Source organism: Chanodichthys erythropterus, chromosome 21 (genome assembly GCF_024489055.1).
Source record: "Chanodichthys erythropterus isolate Z2021 chromosome 21, ASM2448905v1, whole genome shotgun sequence".
In the NCBI taxonomy this organism is placed as follows: Eukaryota; Metazoa; Chordata; class Actinopteri; order Cypriniformes; family Xenocyprididae; genus Chanodichthys; species Chanodichthys erythropterus.
In genome coordinates this window covers 5528743-5542137 of record NC_090241.1, presented here as the reverse complement: position 1 = coordinate 5542137, position 13395 = coordinate 5528743, and the positions used below count along the sequence as shown (strand labels likewise).

Sequence of the window (13395 nt, the reverse complement as noted above, 5' to 3'; positions counted from 1 at the left end):
TTTGTTACTGCATGTACCCTTCAGGACATGCATATGAAGTTGCTGAATACTGTAATTGTGATATGTGAACTTGGCCAAACACTATTATTCAAAAGTTTTGGTTCAGCTGACCAAGGCTGCATTTATTTGATCAATCATTTATTGCTGTGATGGCAAAGCTGAATTTTCAGCATCATTACTCCAGTCTTCAGTTTCACATGATCCTTCAGAAATCATTGTAATAAGCGGATTTTGGTGCTCAAGAAACTATTTTTAGCATTATTAGCGTTGAACACAGTTGTGCTGCTTTGTATGTATTTGATAAATAGAAAGGTTCAAAAGAACTATTTATTTATTCGAAACAACATTTTTTGTAACAATTACAGTCACTTTGGATTCATTTAATGCATCTATGCTGAATAAAAGTATTGATTTCTTTAAAAAAAATCTTGCAGACCGTGAACATTTTGTAAATGTACTCATATTTATGTTTCTAAATGAGCCAATTTGTCAACATTGTTACAATGAATGGACTAGAGAGGGAGATTGAGTCTATCAGTACTTACATACTTTAGTGCCTTTAAATCTTTTTCATAAGAAAAGCAAATAAATCTGGTTTTGCAAACTATGCTCCCCTTAAAATCAATGCAGTACTCACAACTCATTTTGTAACTGCATTTCAGAGTGAAAGAGAACATTAAATGTGAAAAAAGCTGTGACTAATTAGAAATTGATCCTAAATGGTCATTCCAAAGCCACAATGAAGTCAGGTGGCAAGTATGAATGTTGTCAGTTGATTGAGGAGTGTTACTGCCCCCTTGACCAGTTTGTATAGGCTGAGGGTCAATTCACCCACAAGACCATTGTGACATATGCCAATAGTAATGCTCTTTTCTCTAATTAACATTAACTGCCATCAGAGCGTTAACTATGGGCAATCATTTAGAAAGGCTGTATTACCAACAACAATGGCCTAAAATAATGCCTAAATAGCTTTTTGGCTAATGATTACCTTTAACCAACAATGGTTATAGGGTGACATTAACCAGTAAGCAGGCACAGCCCATCAAAAAAAAAAAAAAAAAAAAAACTGATTTAAAGGCGGAGCAAGTTATCATGTTGAAAAAACATGCACTAGTCACAGAATCATCCAGAATAAAATCTCGAATGTGTATTAATAAGGTATCTAGGTCCATTTCCATTTCATGTTGAGTTTAAAGAGAGAACATCTTTCTTTACAGCCAAATAAGCTGGATATGTTGGGTTTCCATGTTTTATGGGGACTTTCCATTGACATAATGATATACTGTGCAAACTGTATATTCTTATATTTAGTATGATTTAGCCAATTTCCTCATGGGGACCAAAAATGTCCCCACAAAACCAAAAATTTCTGTTATTACTATCATTGTGGGGACATTTTGTCCCCATAATGTAGGGAATACCTGAACCACACACACACACACACCTTCTGTAAAGCAGGCCTCTGGGTCCAGGGACTCTTCCGGCTCCAACTCGACGGACTCCGCCCCCTCTCCTGGGGGTCGTATATCGACTGTGCTCCCCTCTGAGGAACTGAGAACCGCATCAACAGGCAGCTTCTACACAGGCATCCATGCAGCCACACAATTAGACACAAGAAAGCAAACACACACACACACACACACACGCACAAAATTAGACTTGGCTGAAGCACACCATCTCGTCCAGTTTACTTTTGCAGTTATTCTCAGTCTCATGCAGTTTCAGATCATTCAAAAGTACCTACAAGCCGGTGGATTTAGAGATTGATTTGATTCAGTGAATTGATTTTCTAATTAGCAGCCAGGCATGAAGACAAACGTCTCTGGCTTCACCGTATAATCTCACAGTCAGCTGTGGGTACATTTGATGTGCCTTCATTCCTTCCTCATGCATGTTTTTTTGTTTCTCAAGGTGCATTTTTTTCTCATCCAAGCTTGTGATCTTGTCATCAAATGTTGAGTGCTTTGAGTATTTTCATGTCCAGTGCAAATGTCAACCCCTTACCTTTCCCCACCCCTTCCAAAAATAAATGGTTTCTATTGGATAATCCCAATACATTTGGTTTGGCATGATTCAGATTATCACATGACCCCGCCCCACTGAGTGCAATCCCTTGATTGACATGAAAACACAGGCTGGAAGTCCATTCCGTTAAGCAGTGGTCAAGCTTCGGTCCGCCAGTCAGTTTGAAGAGGAGGGGAGCCGCATTAGCGTTAACTAACACCAGAGCCACACGCTAAGTCTGAGACAGCATTTCATTAGCTTTGATTGAGGAAAACGACTTTAACTGGAGCCTAACATGGGGATAACATCTCAGGAAAACATAATTACTTATCAATTTTTGCTGGATGACATAATTATCTAACAATATTCACCCTTAATACACTCAAGGGGTTGATTATTTTGCAGAAAAATAACACAAAAGCTTTTTCCATAAATAAATTTGATGATTTAGAAATATATGATATTGTACACCTAAAACGTAGTGGGTAAGAACTCATTATTTGACATGATAATGAAGTATTCCTGACCACAGTGTACTTCTTAACCTAACAGACTGTGGGTCGTAAAGATATTGACCCTTGTGATGGTTTTGCGGCCACTGGATTGATAAAACGGTCAGTCAGAGAAACAGAAAGAGGCTAAAAAAATACATAGAGGAGGATGCTGTCTAAAACTGAGCTGGAGCGCTGGTTGCCGTGGCACCCAGCTAATGCGGCGCGGGGGAATGATGTAAGCATGCGGTGTGCAATTTCAGAATCTTCCAGAATGTCTCTAACATTTTAATCACAGTAGGAATATAAGAGGCTGAGCAAACCTGAACAAGCTTCCCTGACCCAGACTGAATGGATTCACTGTAGAATCTCTAAGCTTTAAATAAGCCTCTCATTAATCTGAAATATTTTCTGATGTTGGATCTAAAGCAAGTCTAATTGATGGATTAAAGTCTAAAGGGTGAAACATTCTGATTTGGTTGCTAATCCCCTGTTACTCTCTGGTACTCCCTAACTTCCAGTTCATGTCTTCAAATCCGATTAGGAATAGATCTGTCTCATTGGCAGACAAATGTAAGGAGGCACAGAAGTCAAAAAGTCAAGTTATCATCAAATATCTTTCTAAATTAACCATTGGCTTGGTTCCAACAGAGCAGAACCTCCTCGTTGTATATGCAACAACAAATGACATAAATGCAGTTAGCAATTACACACCTCAGCAGATTGAGCAATGCCTTGAACTGCTATGAAGACAGATTCCCACTATTGCAGCAGTTTACAGTGCAATATATCACAATAATATTTGCAAATAACAATCTGCCATCAAATATGAATAAAATATTCAAAAAGAATTACGACCCGAATTCCAGAAAAGTTGGGAAGTTTTTTTTAAATTTGAATAAAATGAAAACTAGAAGACTTTCGAATCACATGAGCCAATATTTTATTCACAATAGAACATAGATAACATAACAAATGTTTAAAACTAAGAAATTTTACAATTTTATGCACAAAATGAGCTCATTTCATATTTGATGCCTGCTACAGGTCTCAAAATAGTTGGGACAGGGGCATGTTTACCATGGTGTAGCATCTCTTCTTTTCAAAATAGTTTGAAGATGTCTGGGCATCAAGGTTATGGGTTTCTGGAGTTTTGGTCTTGGAATTTGGTCCCATTCTTGCTTGATATAAGTTTTCAGCTGCTGAAGAGTTTGTGGTTATCTTTGATGTATTTTTCATTTAATGTTGCTCTAAAACCTTTCAACAAAAAATTTAATGAAAGCATTCATAGTGCCTTCCAAAACATGCAAGCTGCCCATACCGTATGCTCTTATGCATCCCCATACCATCAGAGATGCTGGCTTTTGAACTGAACGCTGATAACATGCTGGAAGGCCTCCCTCCTCTTTAGCACAGCGTCCGTGATTTCCAACAAGAATGTCAAATTTGGACTCGTCTGACCATAGAACACCTTTCCACTCTGAAACAGTCCATTTCAAATGAACTTGGCCCACAGGACATTATGGCACTTCTGGACCACGTTCACAAATGGCTTCCTTTCTACATGATAACGCTTTAGTTGGCATCTGCAGATGGCACGGCGGACTGTGTTTACCGACAGTGGTTTCTGGAAGTATTCCTGGGCCCATTTAGTAATGTCATTGACACAATCACGCAGTGTTGTCTGAGGGCCTGAAGACCACAGGCATTCAATAAAGGTCTTCAGCCATGTCCCTTATGCAGAGATTTCTCCAGTTTCTCTGAATATTTTGATGATGTTGCAAAGCCTTTGCAATTTGACGTTTTACGCACTCTTTCACAGCTCTGCCCATCTTTACTTTTGAGAGACTCTGTCTCTCTAAGACATCCCTTTTATAGCTAATCATTTTACAGACCTGATATCAATTAATTTAATAGTTGCTAGATGTTCTCCCAGCTAAATCTTTTCAAAATTTCTTGCTTTTTCAGACATTTTTTGCCCCTGTGCCAACTTTTTTGAGACCTGTAGCAGGCATCAAATTTGAAATGAGCTTATTTTGTGCATAAAAGTGTAAAATTTCTCAGTTTAAACATTTGTTATGTTATCTATGTTCTATTGTGAATAAACATTGGCTCATGTGGTCTTCTAGTTTTCATTTTATTCAAATTTAAAAAAAACCTTCCCAACTTTTCCAGAATTCGGGTTGTACTGTATATGCAAGTTAAGATAAACCTTTAAAAACAGTTGTTTATATATATAAAAAAAAAAAATAATAATAATAAAAAACTCTATTTGTAATAAGCTTGTAGCTGGATCAACTAGCTTTCCTCATTCTATTATGGATCATTTAGAGATTGACTAATTCTACATTGACAGTAATAAGTTTGCTGTTTTTCAAAGCTCACCTCTCCTCACACACACACACGCACGTGCACACTCAACCGCTTCCTGCTTTCAGGTAATTTAGCTCTGAATGCTCACTGATAGCTTGTACAAAAAAAAAAAAAAGAAAAAAAAAAGGAAACATACAAGCTAATGTAACAGAAAGATGTTCGATGGGCTATTGATGTAAAATGATGATCTTGCTCATTCCATATGACTGAAGGTACTGCAAAGAAGCCCAGTGCTACAACAGAAACACAAAGTCATGTAGAAAACAAACCAAAACAAAAAGGTTGACAGCTGTCTCTCTTCGGTGCAAAATAGGGTTGTTTAAGAGGGAGGGAAGGGCACAGGCATTGAGAAACGAAAAACAAAAGGGCAATCCGATCCAAAAAGAGAGATAAAATGAGAGAGACGAGAGTTTGGTCTGATTTAGATGACAAAGGCAGTCTCCATGGTTAGTGTGGGTGAGGAGGAAGGTGAGTCTCTTACAGGGCTCTCTCAGAGAAAACCTGGGGTTCGTCTGTCATAACGCTGCAATAACAGGTCACACACAGAGAGGAGATACACACTTCACATAACATGGATAATAACGTCTGCAACTTCAACACTGAACCACTTAAATTAGATATAGAAATAGATCAAGTTAGAAGAGGGGAGAGAGAAAAGTTTAAGCACATTGACAGTACTGCTGGAAAAGCATGGAAATGTGCTGGAATACAAACACACACATACAGCCAGACAATAATAGACACACACAAACATACAGACAGTTAAGCATACTCAATTTCACCCTGGGCAAGGATGCTGAATTTAACAGCCTCATTCATAGTCTGGGATGCATGATGCCATGCCTGCTCAGTTGGTCGTAAATAATACACATTAGAGTGTGTGAGAGGTTGTGTGTGTGCCAGACAGTGCGCGTTTATGAGAACGTGTATTGATGTAATGAGTATACTCACTAAGTCTACCTGCTACAATGCCCAGAGGTTTGTTTTAACTAGCTGCAGATGAACAGGGTCAAACTGCGCTGAAGCCCATGGCACAGTAAAAACACCCACGTACACACACACATACACACACATGTAATGGGCTGTAGCTCTGAGCAGAGAATGATGCAATGGCAATATGACTCAACACAACTGTTTGTTCCCTAAAGGAAAAGAGACATTGACTCCTGATGAATTACAAACAAACCTAAATTAATAAAAATAAACCATTAAAATGACTTTTTTTTTACATTATGTTACATAGCAACTCTCTCCGACACTGAAACAAAAACTCAGAATTGTTTCATGCATATTAAAAGTGAAATTTCTGTTTAGTCGTAGTAATCCGGCTTACCTCTTTACTGCCCTCGACGTCAGACGAGTCGCTACTGAAATCTTCCGTGTTCAGATTTTCAAAGTCCGACTCTCCCACCGCAATCGGTACTGTAACAGTGAGGCTGGGATTGTGTATGAACGACATGTAGTCGCCTTCCTCAATTCCATACTTTACGTGACCTTCCACCCCGTTACCAGGGGAAACGCAACCATCCTTCAGATAGTCTTTAGTGAGGTCGACGGCCACTGGAGCGTGATTGGACAAGCAGTTCTCCTTGCCGTCGCTGTGTAGGTCGTCAAGGGGTTTCTCTTCATCTAGTGCGCGTGGTTTGGAGCCGGCCAGGCAGAGGCTTTGGAGGAACTGGCGCAAAGTTGACTTGACCAGTGCAATACCTTTATGTATTCGGCCCACGGCGATCTGCAGGTTGTTCATTTCGCTGTCGTCATCTGTGGCGGCGAGATTATCGGCACTGAAAGAGCTCAACAGCAAGGCCAGGAAAAGGTTCAACACCTGCCACACAACAGCACACACACTCAGAATCAGCAAGGTCAAGCACCAACAAGATGAATTGATTCTATTCAGAAATGATCACAACATGTAAGGGTGAATCTCTTGAAACCTGTTAAAAATATGTCTGGGTAAAAAGTTGGGAGTTTTTTTTTTGTTTGTTTGTTTTGAAATTGATACAATTATTCAGCAAAAATGTATTAAATTGACCGTAAATACGTTTGGTTTTCAACATAAGTAATAATGTGAAATGTTTCTTGAGCACCAAATGTTGTTAAAGCATGTTAGAATGATTTCTGAAGGATCATGTGACACTGAAGACTGGAGTAATGATGCTGAAAATTCAGCTTTGCATCACAGGAATAAATTACATTTTAAAATATATTCAAATAGAAAACAGTTATTTTAAATTAAATGTAATAATATTTCACAATATTACTGTTTTTTACAGTATTTGATCAAATAAATACAGCCTTGTTGAGCATAAAAGGCTTCTTTTAAAAAACATTACTGATCCTAAACTTTTGAACGGTAGTGTACCTCAAAAAAGAAAAAAACAAATGTAATGAAAATAAAACTATTGTAGGACTCTGTAAATAATGTTTTACTATTTTAATTTAAAATCAGTAATATATGCTTTTATCCAATATGACACAGTAAAAATACTGTATTACAGTAGTACACATATAGAATCACCAAGAATAATGGGAATTGCAAAAAAATTTGAAACAAATCACATGTAAGGGAAGGAACATATGCTTAAATGTCATGAAAATGCAAAAAATCTTAATGGTCCCAAAACAGGCTTAATTTTTTCTATGCAAATTACAATTTCAAAATTTAAAAATGTGAAAGAGATTCACTCGTATAACTGGATTGTGGTCAGTTCTTTTTTTGTTCAACTGAACAGTTAAAAAGATGCTTTGCTGACTTTAATTCATGCTTCAACAGTGGTCAATGGGCTTTATGCAGTCACCTATATGCATGCATAAAGCATCATGCAAAAGTAAATATTTTTGCTTACCAATGCCATTGTAGAACACCATATTCATGTGAACTAATGACCAATGATTAATTTATTCTGTAAGTGTCCAATAACAGGTGTAATCAAGTATTATTATTTACCTGGTCAGTATAATATATATTATATTTTATGATTTTTCTGTATTTCTTGAAAATCAAAATAGAAATAAAAGCTTGAAAGGATAGTTCACCCAAAAATGGAAATTCTGCCATTAATTACTCACCATTTACTACAACTGATGTGTGAGTAAATAAGTATGAGTGTGAGTATATTTGAATAAAGTCTTAAATTCAGTCTGTTCATCATAAAAAGCGATCGTGTCTCTTCAGAAAATTTGATTTCATCAAAAATATCTTAATTTGTGTTCCGAAGATGAACGAAAGTCTTACGGGTTTGAAACAACATGAGAGGGTGAGTAATTAATGACAGAATTTTCATTTTTGGGTGAACCATCCTTTTAAGATAAATTTGAATTGAGCTGCACTAAATTGTAATTTGTGAATTTTCCATAGGGAATCCAAAACAAGTACTTCAAATGACTGAAGTTGCAAAGTAGCAGTGTTCCTGAATCAACATCCTGTGAAATATACATAACCTTAAACCTTAACCATCACATACCTAAAATCAGATGGGCAGGACATTGCTGAACTCAAAGCCTTGACCCTTGCCCATACTCTAAACTTGAATTCTGATTAGTTCATATGTTGTTGCAGGATTAACAAAGATGTTGATCCAGGAGCATATCCTACTTGCCAAAATCACAGTCACCAATGCGGGATACGTCAAACTGCAAAGTAAATGTACATGAGACAAATAAAAAGGAAGACACAATAGAAGGAGGAAGTTATAGGGAAAGCCCATCTTCCAGGTGTCTCCTTGTGACATGATTGGTCTTACCACCAGATTCCCAATGACCATGACCATCATGAAGACGATGAGACACATTGACTGTCCCGCCACTTCCATGCAGTCCCACATGGTTTCGATCCATTCGCCACAAAGCACTCGGAATACAATCAGGAAGGAGTGGAAGAAATCGTCCATGTGCCACCGCGGCAACACACAGTCCTCCGAAATCTTGCAGACGCACTCTCGGTAACTCTTTCCAAACAGCTGCATTCCAACCACAGCGAATATGAAGACAATGATGGCCAGGACGAGGGTTAGATTTCCCAAAGCACCAACTGAGTTACCAATAATCTTTATCAGCATGTTCAGGGTGGGCCAAGACTTTGCCAGCTTAAAGACTCTTAACTAAGGGCAAGAAGAAGAATGAGAAAAGGAACATTAGAAAAGAGATGTTTTGTGATCCAGCCATAACCCTGAAATTTCTCAAATGGTATCAGACATACTGTACAGTTGAGTCCACATGCATGTGTCGTTCATGCAGCTCAAGTGCTACTGTTGTAAATTTCAGTCAAATTGATATGTTTATGACATTATTTGTAATGAAAGTATAAGTATTAAATTAGAAAAAAAAAGCAAAATGGAACCATTTTCACTAGAGGTCTTAAACCTTCGAATCCCACTATACAAAAATTTGAGACCTCTGTAGGAAGGCAAGAAGAGAGATTTTCTCACCAATCTAAAGGAGCGCAACACCGAAAGTCCCTCAACATTGGCCAGGCCCAGTTCCATAAGACTCAGGCTTACAATGATGCCGTCAAAGATATTCCAGCCTTCTTGGAAGTAGTAATATGGGTCCAGAGCAATTACTTTCAGACACATCTCTGCTGTGAAGATTCCTGTGAATACCTGCACAGAGCCCATCAGGAACAAATCAGCAGAACTGAGATACGCAACTAAACAATCCCAACAAGCCATTTTTCCACCAGTGAGCCAAACCATTCTCGTTGCTTAACCATTCCGTTTCATGCCGATCTGTCCCAGCCTGTATGGATATGGTTTCATTTTCCACTGTGGGGCTGATAACAGAGGTCTTTGTTTACAGACAGTATGAGATGTAAATAGCGACCACCTTATGATCAGATATTACTTTTAATTTTATTATTAACTGCCACCTATGAACACTAGTATAAAACCTTTGATCTTTCCCAATCACATTTTTTTCTGATATTTACAAGTGCGCCACTACATAAACCATTCTTTTACTGAATTTCAGGATTTGCCTCAGGATCATTATATGTACGATCTTTTGGGCCAACCTCCTGTGGACAAACATTTGGTGACACAATTTGTTTCTTTGTTCGTTTCTCATTCTGCAGGGAAAATGATATCAGAATTAATATCTCAAATGAGATTTGGGAAGAGGGACTGAAACTAATTTATACCTGCTCTATTAATAACAGATTACAATTTATACAGTTTAAAGTATAGCGTAGGTTACACTATACCAAAACTAAACTAAAATTTACCCTTCAGTTTCCCCATTATGTGACAGATGTAAGAGCTCAGATGGCACGCATGTTCATACTTTTTGGTTTTGCCCTGAGATTTCTGAGTTTTGGAAGAATATTTTTCAGTGGTATTCAAATGTTTTTGGAGAAAATATCAGTCCAGACTTTGAATTAGCTTTGCTTGGGTGTTCTGATCCTACACTAGCATTAACACATTCTCAGCAATTGTCTCTTATGTTTGGTATGGTGGTAGCTAAAAGGGTGATTTTGATGGAGTGGAAGTCCACTTTACTGCCCAGTTTTCATAAATGGTTGGTGGAGATGGTTGCTGCCCTCAAGCTCGAAAAGATTCGTTTTTTCAGGATTGATGCTTTTAAAAAATTTGATTAAATCTGGGGCCCCTTTCTTAGGTATCTGTTTAAGAGTTTAATTTGCTTGTGCATTCATGTAAATGGATAGCTTCACTGATGTATTTCTTCACTCCATGTTTTGTTTGTTTATGTATGGTTTTGTGTAAGATGTTTATTTTTCATTGTATCTGGTGCCTGTTCGTGGGGGGTGGGGGTGTGGTTCTCTTTTGTTTGTTTCCTTTTTGTGTGTATAGTATATTTATGTATACATTGAGATTTTTATCTGTTTTATGTTTATATAAAAACTGTTATAAATAAAATTATAAAAAATATACATATATTATTAACTTGTGTTTATTTTGCTAAAATAGAGATCTACATGCATTCTACCAGCACAGTTCAGTAAGCCAACCGTGCTGAGAATTTCCAGGCCAAAAACGGTTTGTAATCATGCTACGCTGAATCAAGCACTAGTGGAAATATAACTGGAACCATTACTTATCGTTCGTAGGCCTGATGGTGGAAAAGCGGCTTAAGATTTTAATGCAGCATAAGAGTTTGCTTCATCTTAGTAGTAAAATTACTAACAATAGTGTATTTGTGTGCTGATTTTAAATAAAATAAAGATAATAAAAAAACTATTAAAAAATACTGCATTAACGAGAATCTGTCATTCAGATCTTACCAGGTTCCCAACTGACAGCACATGGTTGAATCCTGGTGTCATGGGGTAGTGTTCCATAGCCATGAAGAGGGTGTTGAGAACAATGCAGATGGTTATGGCCAGGTCAACAAACGGATCCATCACGATCATGTTCACAATCTCCTTCACCTTCAGCCAGGCTGGATAGCAGTCCCAGATCAGGAAGCTATTGGCAAATTTGTACCAACAAGGAGGGCACTTCTGCCGTGATTCCTCGAGTTCTGTGAACACAAATTATTTACAGTTTAGGACAGATTATAACTGTTGGCTTTCAAAATTACCAATTGTACCCTAAGAAATAAAAAATAATAGAAGTATGTTAAAAAAGATTCCATTAGACAAATATTATTTAAAACACACCCTTTCTGTAGATTCTATATACTGTCAGAAAAATTAATGTTAAAATTACATCTTTAGGGCTACAACAGCAGCAGTCACTGGTGCAGTACCTATTTACGACTAAAAGGTGCATATTAGCACATTACCAGATACAGTAAAAAAGTGCACATTTGAGTACACTGCCAGAGTGACAAACTAAAATGAGATTTTTTGCACATTTTTTTCTGACAGTGCATTTATTATTTGGAATTACCAGTTTTAATATTATTATTATTATTAATATTATTTATTTAATAAATAAGTTTATAATCACAATCACAATGGATTACATGAGACCAATTGCAATTGATCACAGTAAACAGCGAAATTAATTTGTTCATTTTCATTTGTTATGACCCTGTTAATATTTCACCACTCTATCATGATGCTGTGTGAAAAAAATGACTTTACAATCTATTAGCTGTTGCTGTAAGAAAGAAAATTACAATATTGTTTTTGGATGGGCTGCATTAATGAAACTAGGGTACACAGCACAATGAATGGCATCATGTCATTACCACAATTGACATTTAATGGGCAATTGAATATAAACCTCAATGTGATTGATCTACACAAATATGGGACATTTGAAAGTGGAATTGATATACAGGCAAGCCTAGTGTACACATATATGTACATTTAAAGTGCTTTACATGTAAAGTTACTGTAAAGTATTTTGCAGGAATAAATAGGAAAGTTGGTTTGAAAAAAATGTATATGACACTGTTTGTAGAAGATTGTGACGTTTAGTGTGTGTGTGATGACTAAATATTAGATGAATATGTTGAGAGTGCAATGGCATGTCAGCAGCTATGTGACTTAAAGTCAGTGTTTAAAGTTCAGTATATGAGTGTGTGTGTGTGTGTTTGTGTGGTTCTGGTAAACCCTACGTTGTGGGGACAAAATGAATTAAAGAGAATGTATGCGACACAGAACCTCTGCCGGAGGTTTGACGTTGCCACGTTGTGATGTTGACACGAAGATTAATTTAAACCCAGAAGATGAAAATAAAAGCAACAAAAGTTAAAATGATCTAGGTTTCTCCTACAATTAAAACTACGGATAATAACATTTGAACGTTTCATGACCCTTTAATCTTTATTCGGTTATAATACTGAATGAGTGATTAGTGTTATGTTTAGTTGAATGCTGCTCATTTACACTACGATTCTATCCATATATGAGCACTGAATGTTAGTAATGGCAACTTATTGCTTATGGCTTGTATTTTTCTGTGAAATACCTCGTTTCTGTTTATTAATCTATATGTTCATGTATGGAAATGTCACTTATGTGAATTGGGGATACTTCTGTTGTATTATGTAACAGTGAATCTGTATTACTGTTATCTATATATTTAGTTTATTGATTATCTTGAATATACATCTTTGAATATACATCTGTGGCCCATTCCTCTGCCTCCAATACACAGTGTTAAGCTGATTACCTGTCTCCTCATTATTTGTGCTCTAACCGGCACCCACAGGGGTTTACTCATCCATTACCTAATGAGAACCTAAAACTCTAAAAGCCTCTCCAACAAAATTGGTCCTTTGAGCCAGATTGAGTATTTCCTTCTGACATAATGGACTCTGATGAGATGATTACTTGAGCATCTTGCCCCAAGCACCACACTCCTCTTCCAGTTTACCTACAGCAATATGAGGTACAATATACCCTAGGTGGACCTGTCACTGAGTATGATGTAACATACACATGGGAGGCCCAACGGATTCCTCAATCCTTCCAGCCTTACAACACCAGCAACCCCATCCCCACGTTGATGACCTTGTCTGTTCTGATGGTTTAAAGATCATGTCTGAGTTATAAGACTCTACAGTGTACAGACTTGAGGGAGTTGGGAGAAGTCCATGCAAAAGTCAGACAATT

The 13395-nt window shown here is 37.2% G+C and overlaps 1 protein-coding gene and 1 long non-coding RNA gene across 2 annotated transcripts in view; one reads left to right on the top strand and one right to left on the bottom strand.

Annotated features, from left to right (window-relative positions):
• The window catches only part of LOC137011720 (uncharacterized), a 41265-nt gene extending 32508 nt beyond the window's left edge, over window positions 1-8757 (top strand). The window contains exon 3 of the long non-coding RNA XR_010893515.1: window positions 8621-8757. This is a non-coding gene — a long non-coding RNA (uncharacterized lncRNA). The remainder of the gene's footprint in view (window positions 1-8620) is intronic.
• The window catches only part of scn1lab (sodium channel, voltage-gated, type I like, alpha b), a 42319-nt gene that overhangs the window by 9596 nt on the left and 19328 nt on the right, over window positions 1-13395 (bottom strand). The window contains exons 14-18 of the mRNA XM_067374807.1: window positions 11110-11348; window positions 9299-9472; window positions 8615-8971; window positions 6205-6696; window positions 1448-1580 (exon numbers count right to left, since the gene is read on the bottom strand). Of these exons, the coding sequence (XP_067230908.1) occupies window positions 1448-1580; window positions 6205-6696; window positions 8615-8971; window positions 9299-9472; window positions 11110-11348 (1395 nt within the window). The remainder of the gene's footprint in view (window positions 1-1447; window positions 1581-6204; window positions 6697-8614; window positions 8972-9298; window positions 9473-11109; window positions 11349-13395) is intronic.